Source organism: Herpailurus yagouaroundi, unplaced genomic scaffold (genome assembly GCF_014898765.1).
Source record: "Herpailurus yagouaroundi ecotype Mexico unplaced genomic scaffold, PumYag 181, whole genome shotgun sequence".
Classification (NCBI taxonomy): domain Eukaryota; kingdom Metazoa; phylum Chordata; class Mammalia; order Carnivora; family Felidae; genus Herpailurus; species Herpailurus yagouaroundi.
Window position 1 is genome coordinate 21,109,899 of NW_024412412.1, and position 13,610 is coordinate 21,123,508.

The window sequence follows — 13,610 nt, forward strand, 5'->3', positions numbered from 1 at the left end:
TTATTTATATTTATTTAGCTTGGATTTTCCTAGGTAATCCCTAGCATATAACCTCCTTTAACTGGTTTGAAAGATCTCTACTGCTTCTTAGTTTGCTGACAACTCCCAGGATTTTCAGGAGTTGGAATAACTTAGAAGTTTCCTGTAATATATCCAACTTCTTTGAAGATCTGATCGCCAGGGAGAAAACACCACAGCCTGGAAGCCAGGTGTCCCATACTATCTTTTAAATATACCTTATTGAACAAGCAGATGATGGATGTTGAGGAATATGAGTGGTGCCAGCCTTTCAGAACTCCCTACTGATAGCAGACAAGTATAACTTTCAGTAGCGCTCAAAAGGCACTATTACTTCCACCAGTGGCTTTAGGTGGAGGAGGCAGACTGCCGTAAGGACAGGATTTAAAATCAGAAGATCTGAGTTTATGGATCTTTTGACCTTTAGCTTCCTTATCGATACAAGAGGCACAAACCTACCTATGACAATGAATGTGAGGATAAAATTAGGATATGAATGTAAGTCAAGTATACAAGTGTTATTATTGGCAGTCATAAGCTGCTCTGGTGTAAAGCATTAAGACCTTTGGGAAAAAAGAGATTTCTCATGTTAATTATAAACATTCTTTTGTGATTGTGTATCATCAAGTCCAAGTCTAATCCATCATTATGCATGGAACAGCTTAAGGAAGCAGGGGGAGGAAATATTTGAGAAGGCATGACTAAATGGAGCATCAAGTGGAAGCTGGAAGCTCTATCCAATCAGAAGTCAGCATGAAGAACGGGGGGGGGGGGTATCCATCTAGAAGCTAGAGGAAGCGAATGTGGGGGAGGTATAAAGTGGGTAAAAAGAGGGGCCATGGTGTTCTAGAAAAAGCTGCTTACTTCACAAATAAGCAGTGGTGTGGTAAGCACATAAGACGGTGAGCTCAAGTGTCAGATTTCTGGCTTCGGATCCTGAATTTTAACCGCTTAGTTAGGTGACCTTGGGAAGTTAACCTCTCTGAGGACATTATTACCCTCAGGAATAATAACAGTACCTACCTTGAAGTGTTGTGAGGCTCAGGTAACACATGTAAATCATTTAGCACTATAACTGGCACACTGTAAATGCTCAACAAATGTTGGCTATTGTTTATTTTTGTCAAATCAATATATTTCAAGAAGTTGAAAAAGGACTAGACGAGACAGAAAAGATGATAATGTTGAAGCTTAATGCAAAAAAAGTTTTACATGGTGCACTCTTACTTCTTTTGTTAATGGAAACTGCCCATATATGTTATATAGACCTGAAAAAAAAGCCTTCAAATGAGAACACCAAAAGTTAGTGAACTCTGATAACACCCTCATGAAATGTTTTCCTTTAGTGCTGTGATGTCCTCTACCTCAAGACCTGACACAGTGAAATGAGATGGCTTTGTTTTACACAGGTTTTAAATAATGACCTCATTCTTCCAGCTTTTCTCATGCCCACTGAACAGAGCAGATCTTCGTTTACAGTCTTTCATCATCAAAATCTTATTAGACTTAGGTTGCACTTATCCAGATAATCCAGACCCACAGAGGCATAAGTAACAGTTTGACATTAGAGAAAAAAAATTAGAAAATGGAAATGGTGAAAACTTTTCTCCCCCCACTCAATGAAACAGAGCACTGCTGGGAGTCATTGAAAACTATACCAGTGCCCTTAGTATCCTGGCAGTGTTATGCAACTTAAATCACAGGGGAGTTGGGACAAAATAGAGACTTTATCCCTTTGATTCTTGTGCTCATTGTTAAAATAAAATGAATTCAGGTGTTTTCATAACAAAGCAAGAAAAAGCCACAAAAGAACCCTATGGCCATTTATGAAAGACCCTTATCTTTTGGGGCTTAAAAATTACTTTAAAAGATTTCATCAAAAATAAAATAATACATTTGCACGGAATTAAAAATGTCAAATATTACAAATTTTTAAAATATCTTTCAATGTATTTTTATTGATTACAGTGGTATAATAATCTTATCAAACTCTATGCAAGGGTGGCGTATCAAACAGATTTCTAAGTTTTCTTTCAAACTAATGTGAATTCTGAAATACTGATACTATAAACAATTCGATGTACACTGGCATCAGTAGGAACCGATAAGGAATTACGATGAGCTGTAACTTAACTACAGTTAATTCTCAATTATCCTCTCTCATGTGGGACGGTAATAACAGAGATAATCCCCAAATAATTATTTTACTTTAGAAGACAATATAAGTTTTATTTTCTTCTTTCTTCTATCTGATCTACTTTCATGATGTTTGAATCAATTCATTAAGTAATCTAGCATCTTATGAGTGAAGTGTAGGTTGATCATAGCCAATAGTGTGCTTGTACACAAGCTCTTTAGGGAAAAAAAAAAACCCAACAACCCCGATTTGTAGTGTTGGCCAATTTCTATGGTATTAATTCCTCTATCATGGCCACTTTCAAGGACCAACAGGATGTCATGGAATGTTGAATTGGGAAGAGATGTGCAGAATTAGCTCTAGGAAGCCATAAAATCTAGCTCCAGCACACCTCTGACGAGTGAAAAACATCTTCAAAAGGTCTTATGCATACATATAATCTTTGAGTATATGTAAGAGCTGACTGGTCTTCTGATATTAAACCTCCCCAGATCTGGATTACATTCAACATCGAATTAGCAGATTGTGTCCAACTGTGGGAATTTCTTAGATTAAAGACAGGCTGGAGGCTGAGAGGTGGACAGTCTCCGATGGAAAGAGAGCAGGGACACGACTGTTAGTTTGAAACTAGGTCCCAGTTGGGCTGTAGGACTCCAGGGCTCATGTCCCCAGTTGCTCTTATTTCAGGCATTTACTACCACGTGCCTGCACAAATGATTACAGAAGTAAGTACTTCTAACATACCTGTAAATGGAACATCAATGACCACTTTATGCCTTAAAAATGGTTCAAATTAAAAGGTAATTTTAAAGGGTTAATTACTGGTCATTATTACATCATATTTACATATCAGAGGTAAACTGGAGAAAGGGAAAAATGCTTTATTTATGTTTTTGTATTGTAAAATTGAGCACAATTGACAAAACTAACATTGCCAAGTGTTTGCCTAGCCTAGGGGTGCCAACAGGGTAACACTGTATATGGGTAACAGAAGTCACACCTGGATTCCTGTTCACGTCTTCAGATTTTTAGGTGTAATTTTTAAGTCAAAGTTTAGGGCTGCCTGAGTGGCTCAGTGGGTTGGGCGTCCGACTTTGGCTCAGGTCATGAATTCGCAGTCCGTGAGTTCAAGCCCCACGTTGGGCTCTGTGCTGACAACTCAGAGTGTGGAACCTGCTTCAGATTCTGTGTCTCCCTCCCTCTCTGTCCCTCCCCAACGCACACTCTGTCTCGCGCTCTCTCTCTGTTTAATAAATAAACACTAAAAAAATGTAAAAAAAAAAAAGTCAAAGTTAGAAAAAGAAATGAGAAGCTAACTTTAAAGAGAAAAATAATGAAAAATGTATCTCAGTATTTACTGAAAAGTTCTTTGTGGTAAGACTTACAGCCATTTCTAATAAAGTTCTTAAAAATTAAGAAAAAATATAAAATAGTGTTTAATGTAAAAGACATAGCCCATCTTTAAAAATGACAAATCGCTAACAAAACAAAACAAATGAAAAATCCCTAATAACAGCAGCATAATGAGTCGGTGGTGGGAGCACCCCACCTGAGTGCAGCAATAAGGTGCAATGTCACTAGGGAATTCAAGAACAATAATGAGTAATCGTCAGTCCGCTTTTTAATTTTCCATGCACTGGCAATCCTAAACAGTGTCAAGTTAAAATATCCCTCCCTTCCTTGACTGACTTCTCCTAGCATACCTCCCCTATCCCCCTTGGTAAGCTACACGCTAATATTAGGAAATTTAATATTGAAATCTACCATACGCTAAAGCATTAGCTATCTTTTACCAAGTTAAAAGTTTCAGCCTTCATGTAACATTGCAAATTATAAGGTTAAAAGATTCAGTGAAACAATAAAATAGTACTTTCAAATTTCCTGAAAGTGAGCCTTAAGTTAAAAATAGCAATATTTCTTTTTAATTAAGTTGGAAAGTCACAAGTTGATTTAATATAGACCACTATAGGTGGCTTTGCAGCCACTGCCAGCACAGAGGACATATTCGAACATACTGTTCGGACACGGGAATTATTGCTTTACTGGAGAAAAGGGAAAATATAAAATTATTGCTGGTTTCATCATTGTAACTCTGAAATGAAATGAAGACCAGATTTACAAAACGGCAAATAGTACAACGTCCTGCTTGAGGTTTAATTGTACCTCTGCGAGGTCTGAAAAGAGTGCTTGGCTTGTATTACGTCTCAGTGTATCCCAATAGCTTCTGGAGACCAGTTCCTCAGCATCTGTCTTAAGTACCTGTAGAAGTTTTAAGAAGTACATCTGAAATCTAAAGAACAGTCACAAAGAATGATAATTTATACACTTTAAGTCTCTTCTAGCCAACCTTGAAAAGAAAACACATTAACTTACCTGTTTTGTTTTCTGCTGCGCACAACAGTATTATATTACATTGCTGGTAAACCCGGGGTATTTTTTCAAAGGTGTAATGGTATATAACCACTATTTTCACGTACAATGTGGCTTTGTCAAAAAGAATCGCATTCCTCGGCCCTCCCCCATGCTGCCTACCGAAACATGCATAACTTCTAAGAAAGTGTGAAATAAGCATTTTATTCACACCTTATGTGAATTCATTTGGAGAATATTTTGGTAATTTTGTAGCGACCTATAAAAATGATACTTAATTTAAAAATCAGTTATTGTTGGCTAGTGTACATTGTGTCAGTGCATCAAAGAGTCAAAATGACCACATTCATATTTAGAGGAACAAAGCTGAAACTAATCTAAAACATATACAAAATAAATATGCCAGTTTACGTTAAGCCACCTAAAGTTACTCAGGGATTTGGTAGCTGTGTCTATTGTGAATAGATGAGGGACTTCCTAATCTTCTATCTCAGTACTGGCTAGACTGAAGAAGGTGATGGATACCAACAGTAAGAAATGCAGTCTAATCTTCATATGAAAATGCAGAACTACAAGCTTAACGTGGGTCTCTGTAAACAAACATAATTACACGCAGTTTCTGGCACGGTTTATCAGGGAAGATTTCACAGGTGCTCAGGCTTGGTATTCTGGTTTTTGTGAGAAGAAAATGCTGCTCGGTGTACTTAGGAGCGGCTGATGATTTTTATTTTTGTGTGTGTTAATTTTTAAAAGTCTGGTGCCACTAATAAAATCATAATGCATTTGGGAATTATTTCAACACACTAAACTTTACTTCATTATTATTAACTAGAAAAAAAAACACTGCTTACTGCTCATATTTTAATAGAATCTTAGATGTTAATAATAATGTATAATTTAGCAGAAATCACTTATATAAACATAGAGGTACTTATTACCATCAGTGTAAATGCAGCAATATACCAGAGGATCTGCTCATCAGCCCCTCTAGTAACAAAATAAAATGTAACTAAGCAATTATAAGCCAAGTGAGTAAAATCAGCTGAATTTAGAACAAAGTCCATGTCTTTATATAAGTATGGTAGAACCTCAGTAAATGTTAGCTAGATTAGGTACTCTGCAAAGATTATCTTAATATTTTCAACATGGATACATTTTTTTTATTGTAACTGAGAAGGTTATGGTAAAGAAAGGGATTGTTAAACCTATCAAACTAGAAAATAAGGCTTACTACCCTGTTATTTGGAGGGTAACAGGAATGATTCACTTTGTGAAGCCATGCCTCTCTCCTTCCAACAGTGGTCACCATCGCCGCTCACGCACATGCACACACACATGCACACACTCCAACACTGATGACATCAGAAGGATGTTCATAACATATTAAGGGATACAATTAGTTTGATAGACTATACTGATGTGGATCTCTACATTTTCTGAGCATAGAAAAGATGTAAATGTATTCAAACATACTGAATGATGAGATTGGGATACGTTTTATTTTCCTCTTTTTGCTACCCATATTTTAAAATATTTTAAGAATGTATATTTATCTATCAGGATAATATATTTTTCAATAAAAATATCTTACTTAGAATATAACAGCTTAATGGTCCCTCCTGTAGAAAGGTTTCACACTCAACATTTAGCTCCAAAGATTAAATTATGATAGAATATATAACTGAATTGCTATAACTGCCAATATATGTTGTTTTATCCATAGGCTTTTAGATTATATAGAGTTTCTGGGGAAAGGGACAATATTCTTACAGCAATTATTGTCATTCCTCATATTAATATGTCATTCCTTGTACTGAGGGGGAAAAAGCTAATACATGAGTGATTTTCTTGGCACAGTCATAGGTGTGTTTGTTCAGGAGACAGGATTTAATTTTTGATAATGACTCAGGGATTAATTTGGGGGATGAAATCGAGGGTAGATTTTCAGAACATGCAAAACTAGTAGAAAACTTTAATATCAGAAAAATATAACACAATATTTAAAACAAGCTTAAAGTAGCAATGAAAATCAGCCTAGATGATTTTAATAGCAAGAAAGACAAAGCAAATACAAAACCAGAATATATGCAATGCAGACTAAGAAAAGACTGAGAGGGGAAATGCCCAAATATAACTCACTAAGCATTGTGAGGGTTCTTAAATAGATATCATGATGCTTTGATATGTAAATGTGGGAAAATTTGCAAAGACTTCTTGAAGTCTTCTCAGTGTCTGATTACTATATGAGCTTTAGGCCTCCTTACTAGAATGTTGTTAGGTGTAGAAATTATTAAAAGAGGTAACAGAAGACATAGACAGTTCAGAAGAACTTCAAAAATGAATGGCAAAGGCAAAATGATATCCCACATGTACTATACTTTTTAAGACTGATATCTTTTTTTGCTTAATTTAGAGCCTGTTATTAGAACTTCCTTAAACTTTGAAGTTTGGTCAAGAATTTCCTCTGTCTTTTTGGATGAGCCAAAGTAGCATCCTACTGAAGGCATTCCATGACATTAATGATACAAAGGATAAAAGGAAGGAAGGAGCAAAGGTCTGAAAATTCCTATGTTGAAATATTAACTCCCAAGGTGATAGTATTAGGAGGAAGTGGGGCCTCTGGGAGGTGATTAGGTCACTAGGGCAGAGCCTTCATGAATGGGATTAGTGCTCTTATAAAAGAGGTCTGAGAGAGCTCATTAGCCTCCTGCCACCACTTGAGGATCCAGTGAGAAAGTGCTATTTATGAACCATGAAGTAGGCCCTCATCAGCTACCACACTGAATCTGTCAGCAACATCATCTTAAACTTCCCAGCTTCCAGAATTGTGAGAAATGTTTGTTCTTTATAAGCCACTCGGTTTAAGGTATTTTGTTATAGCAACACGAATTGGCTAAGACAGAAGGAAAAAAAGGAAGGATGGAAGGAAGGGCGGAAGGAAATAAATAAATAAATAAATAAATAAATAAATAAATAAATAAAAGAAGGGAGAAAGGAAAGACAGAAGGAAGAGAAAACAATTTAGTAAAAAAGACGACTGATTTCAAGAAGGGAACATACCATTGTGGTAAGCAGAATAATGGCTCCCTAAAGTTGTCCACATGCAGATAGGCAAATACCTATATACAGTTAGGATCTGAGAAAGGTTACACTTAGAGATTAGGCAAACTGGAAAAACAAAAACAAAGCAGCAGCCCATGGAATCAGACAGTAAACTGTCTTTACTGTTAGTGATACTCAAAAACATACATAGAAAAATAAAAGCAAACAAATAAAAAATAATCTGGGCCACTATGACAACTAGGGCCTGAAAAACTATAATCCAAGAATTGTAATTTAAAGTTACATAGGACTGGGGCACCTGGGTGGCTCAGTCAGTTAAGACTCTTGATTTCAGGTCAGGTCATGATCTCACGGTTTAGGAGTTCGAGCCCCGCATAGGGCTCTACACTGACAGTGTGCAACCTGCTTGGGATTCTCTCTCCCTCTCTCTCTGCCCTCCTGTGCTCTCTCACTCTCTCTCTCTCAAAAATAAATAAACTTAAAAAAATAAAGTTACATAGGACTGCAGTTCTCTCCAGTGTATCACAGAATAACCCACAGCCGCACCCACACACATACACATACACACACACCCCCTCCTGGAAAAAACACACCCCTAACCCAGTCCTTAAAGAATCTCCACAGACACATTCCAACAAATCTATACTCAAAATACAAAATTACTAAACACAAAAGAACATAAACCACCGTGAGTGAGACCCAGCAGAAACAACAAACCATAGAACAAAACCTGCAGACTTCAGATAATGAAATTATTAGGTATGGAATACAAAATAAGTTTAGTAAGTTTAAAGAATATAAAGCTGTATTTGAAAGGACTTTCCAGTAAGAACAGACTACTGAAAATGTATTGGCTGATCAGAAAAAAGAACCAAATAAAACCTCTGGACATTAAAGATGGAACCAATGAAATTTAGTATCATATTATACATACCTAAGGAGAAAATTAGTGAACTGGAATATAATGTGAATAAGTTATACAGAACGCAACATGAAAAGAAAAAAAATATGGCAACTTATTAAGGAGAAGTTAAGAGACATAGAAGAGAACATTAGTATCTATGAAAGTTCCAGAAACCAGTAATAGAGAAAATGGGAAAGAGACCATATCCAGAGAGATACTGGCAGTGAATATTCAAGAATTGATGAAAAAATACAATCCCTGTATTTGAGAAGCCCAATACATTTCATGCTAAATAAAGGCAAAAAGGTATACTGTAGTCAAATTGTAGAATACAAAAGGCAAACAATTTTAAAAGTAGCTAGAAAGGAAAAAACAAGATTAACTACAAAATAATAATTAGACTTGGAACTGAACTTTCAATTTCAATAACAACAGCCAGAAAACTGGAATGATATCATAATTTGCTGAGAATAAATGTCAACCTATAACAATAGATCTAGTAAGGTTATTTTCCAAATAAGGGCACAGATATATGTATGTATGTGTGTGTGTGTGTGTGTGTGTGTGTGTGTGTGTGTGTGTGTGTTTAGATGGTTAAAAGGTATAAACTTCTAGTTATAAAGATAAATAAGTCCTGGGGATGTAAGGTACAACATGGTGACTATAGTTAATAACACTGTACTGTATAATGGAAGTTGCTAAGAGAGTAGTTCTCAGCACAAGGAAAACAATTTCTAACAATCTGAAGTGACAGAGGTCAACTAAACTTATTGTGGTAATCACTTTTCAATATATACATATATCAAATTATGTCATACACATTAAACTGATACAGTGTTATATGTCAATTATATCTCAATAAAATTAGGAAAAAATAAGGGCAAAATAAAAACATTTCCAGGGAGACCCTCACTTGAAGATAAACTTTCTGAGATTAAGACTGTGAGATTTAGGAGGGATGAAGTTAAAAAGGGGATTAATAAATGGCAGATATATAAGTAATTCTAAAGTAACACTGATAGTATATATTTAAGAAGCCTAATTTGAAGGATTTAAAAAAATGACAAAAACCCAAACTTCATACAAGTTCAAGTGTCCAGGCCAGGAGGGGAATGGGAGATATCAAAGCACTTTAAGACTATTTTTTAGGGAAGAGGTGAAGACATGGCATATCTAAGACTTCATTACCATAAGTATACTTATGGATATTTATGGAAATATAGTGAATGTCTTCTCAACTAATATAGGAAAATAAAGAGGAAAAATAGTGAAAATAGAGGAAATATAGTGAATGTCTTTTAAACTAATATAGAGGAAAATAAAGAGGAAAAATTAACCTTAGTTAATTCAAAAGAAAGGTAAGAAAGGAGAAGAGTATATAGAAATGGCTAAAATAAATCTAAATAAATTAATAATCCCAGTAATGTAAATTGACTGAAATTTTCAAAAGCACAAATTATCACCCCACATAAAAAAGAACCAATAAAATACATAAAATATACGTTTTTAAAAAAGACATATCAGGGGCGCCTGGGTGGGTCAGTCAGTTAAGCATCTGACTCTTGACTTGGGCTCGGACAATGACCTTATGGTTTCTGAGTTTGAGGCCCACATTGGCCTCCATGCTTACAGCGCACAGCCTGCTTGGGATGCTCTCTCTCCCTCTCTCTCTCTCTCTCTGCCTCTCTCTCTCTCTCAAAAATAAATAAACTTAACATAAAAAAGACACATCAAAATGTAAGGAGAGAGACTAAAAAGATGCACTAAGCTTCCATTAATGACAGCCAACCTTCTCATTAATAACTGAAAAAGCTGGACAAAACACAAAGTAGATACGTCTTCTTACAAGCATCGTAGAGACATTATTTGTCTCCGCTGCTGTGTAGACTGATGGTGCCAAAGCAATGGTGGGGAGACCTGCTTGCTCGCTGCCTTAGTACAAGAACAGCACTGGCACCAAAGACCAAAGTCATGACATTCTTCGGTTCCATATACTCACATGAAAAAAACTTCACTTAAGAATGTATTTGCTGTGAATGTATCTGCTGCACTTGCATATTAGTAGTTATAAAATACAATTTTTTAAATTCACCTGTGAGCACACGTCTCTTTAATATTCACTGGGATGAAACTAGGAGCATAAAACACTTCTGTGTTCTCTAGCACAGCGGTTATCTTGAGAAAAAGCCTGCGTGCAAGGGCTTGTGTTGCAAGGTGAACTGGTCACTTTTTTTAGGAACTGTCATTTTTGCTTGGAAGAACAGTGGGTAGAAAAACTACAGTTATTCAGACTTTGGTTATCTGGCAGACATTTTTTTGAACCAAGCACGCCTGTCACTTCAAGGGAAACAAATGATAGCATTTGTTGCCAAAATAATGTGACTGCAGCAGACTGAATGCAGAAGCAGCCACGAGAAACCAGCTGTCTTCTCTTAGACCAGACACTACACAGGTTTGTGAAGAATGTGAAATACCACTCTCCTCACTACGTTTTTAAAGTTACTTTAAAAAATGTTTATGTTTATTATTTTTAAATGGATTAATAAATACTTTTAAACTTCTCGGTGTTAATTTCTAATATGGCAAGTATGGATACAACCAACATAAACCAAAGCTCTTTCGGGTCCTCTATAATTTTCAACAACGTAAAGGGATCGGGAGAACAAAAATGTTCGAGGAGTGCTGCTTACAGCAACAAAAGGGAGTGAACTAGGACTGGATGCAACAGTGTCGATGACACCAACAATCTGTCGTGTCAAAGAAGCAGAAACAGAAAAACTCCTGTAATATGATCCCATTCATACGAGGCACAAAAATGGGTAAAACTAAACCACGTTGTTGAGGGTGCATTAAGTAGGTGGTAAACCCACACGGCAAAGCAGTGATTTACATAAAAGTCATGATTGTGGTTATCTTACAGAGGAAGGGGAGGGATTGTGACTGGAAAGACCTATGAAGGGGTGTCTGGGGGCACGGCAATGTTTTATTTACTGATCTGTGGGTTATATTTTTATTATTATTACTTATTTTATATTTACATTTTATTTGCCGTAAGTTTCTGAACTAAAAAATATATTGTATTTTTTTAATTATTTTTTTAAGTTTGTTTTTATTTATTTTGAGGGAGAGTTGGAGCAAGTGGGGGAGGGCCAGAGAGAGAGGGAGACAGAATCACACGCAGGTTCCTTGCTGTCAGCACAGAGCCCGCTGCGGGGCTTGAACCCACAAACCATGACATCATGACCTCAGCCGAAATCAGGAGCCAGATGCTTAAATGACTGAGGCATCCCTGAACTAAAAAATATATTTTAAAACTAAGGGAAAGCTTCATCATTACTACAGGAAAAAACAGAAAACGAAACAAAATATGGGGTGCCAGGGTGGCTCAGTCAGTTAAGCGTCTGACTTTGACTCAGGTCATGATCTCACAGTTTGTGAATTCGAACCCTACGTTGGGCTCTGTGCTGACAGCTGAGTCTGGAGCCTGCTTCAGATTCGGATTTTGTGTCTCCCTCTCTCTCTCTGCCCCCCCCCCCCCAGCTTGTGCTCTCTCTCTCTCAAAAATACAAATAAATAAACTCAAAAAAATAGAAAATAATGCAAAATATTAATAAGACTAGAGGTGATATATTTATTTTGACAACTATATTGATTTTTAGGCAAAAAAACCCATTTCTAGAGATCTGGGGATAGTATATAAAGACACAATTCAATTAACTAAGAAGATGTAAGAAATCTATATTCTTGTGAGAGGCAGTAACGTTTCAAAATATGTAAAATTTAAAAATAACAGAATTACAAGCAGAAATTAGGTCTATCGTTGTAATGTATAATTTAAAATACTAATTGACAGAGCAAGCTGACAAAAACATTAATAATGATAGAGGTTTAAAACACATATTAACATGTTTGATCTTACACAGAATACAACCCTGCACCCATATTGGAGAATACAGAGACACTGTTTTAGTCATGTCAAAAACTGTATAAAAACTGGTGCATTTTCTGACTACAATGGAATCAGAGTAATTAAAACAATCTTTAAAAAGTTTTTAAAAATCAAATAGGGTAGTTCAAAGTAAAATATACTTGATTTTGCACTATTTATTCTTTTGCGTTTTTTACATTTATTTTCATTGCTGTGGCCAGATAATCAAGAGCTGAATATATGAGAAACATGGAGAGAATCACAGATGTTTGCAACAGAAAAGGCAACAAGGTAACTATCTTCTTGGATGCAAAGGAGTATGCTCAACCTTATAGGATGGCAAGAAATAATCTGACATAACACAGGCAGAATCTACTGTGAGGGTGATTGAATTTTGTAAGAGGCTCTTACAGAGGCCACAGAATCTCTCTATAGTCAAAGTTAGGAGGGTCCTGCACCCTTCCTGAAGGAACTTCTTCCTAAGGTAGGATCTCCGGCGGTATTCAGCTCCATGAACTATACTCACACTGTGCACTTTAGCATTCCAGCTGATGTACAATTTTGGAAACTAGCACATAACTGCCAGTAAATTTATAACATCGTCCTAATACATTTGTGCACTATATGCATTAATGATATTTGATATAAATTTTCAGGCCAACTGACCTTTTTTTCTAATTGTAAACACATTTTCCTTGTTTGCTTGTATTGTTTTGAAAATAATCATACCTTTCTGAGCAAAAACTGCTCTATCAGAGGGAAAAAAAGTCAGTTTATATAACCAACTAAGACCTAAGGGAGTTAAAAAGTCATGTAATCCATTTAATAAGACTGGATAAAAATGACACCAAGTTACACCACTTTAAAATATGTATTTTATATTCTTAGATGGAAAAAATATTTTCAGTTAAAATATGTGATAAAAAATTTTAAAATATTACAATAAGATGAAAATCATATATTTGCTTTCTTATTAAATACACAAGCATAATAAAAATGAAATAGACAATTTAAATCTACTTCTCAATATTATTCAACTAATGTCTGAGTGATTGCAATTTGTATGTGTAGTTTAAACTAGAGCTATGTTAGTATCTATTTCCTTTTGACAAGAGTACTCTGAAAATCATCTATATGAAAATCATTTGAGTTTAAAGGAAAAATATAAAATGCCACAGTTGGAAAAATGG

General features: G+C 35.7%; 1 protein-coding gene across 5 annotated transcripts in view; it reads right to left on the reverse strand.

Moving 5' to 3' along the window:
• Positions 1-13,610, reverse strand: part of MICU3 (mitochondrial calcium uptake family member 3) — a 113,011-nt gene that overhangs the window by 20,423 nt on the left and 78,978 nt on the right. For all 5 annotated transcript variants that reach the window (XR_005794960.1, XM_040490086.1, XM_040490084.1 and 2 more), the window contains one exon: positions 4,319-4,414. Coding sequence is in view for 4 of the 5 variants with exons in the window: in XM_040490086.1 (XP_040346020.1) it covers positions 4,319-4,414 (96 nt within the window). In the remaining variant the exon portion in view is untranslated. The remainder of the gene's footprint in view (positions 1-4,318; positions 4,415-13,610) is intronic.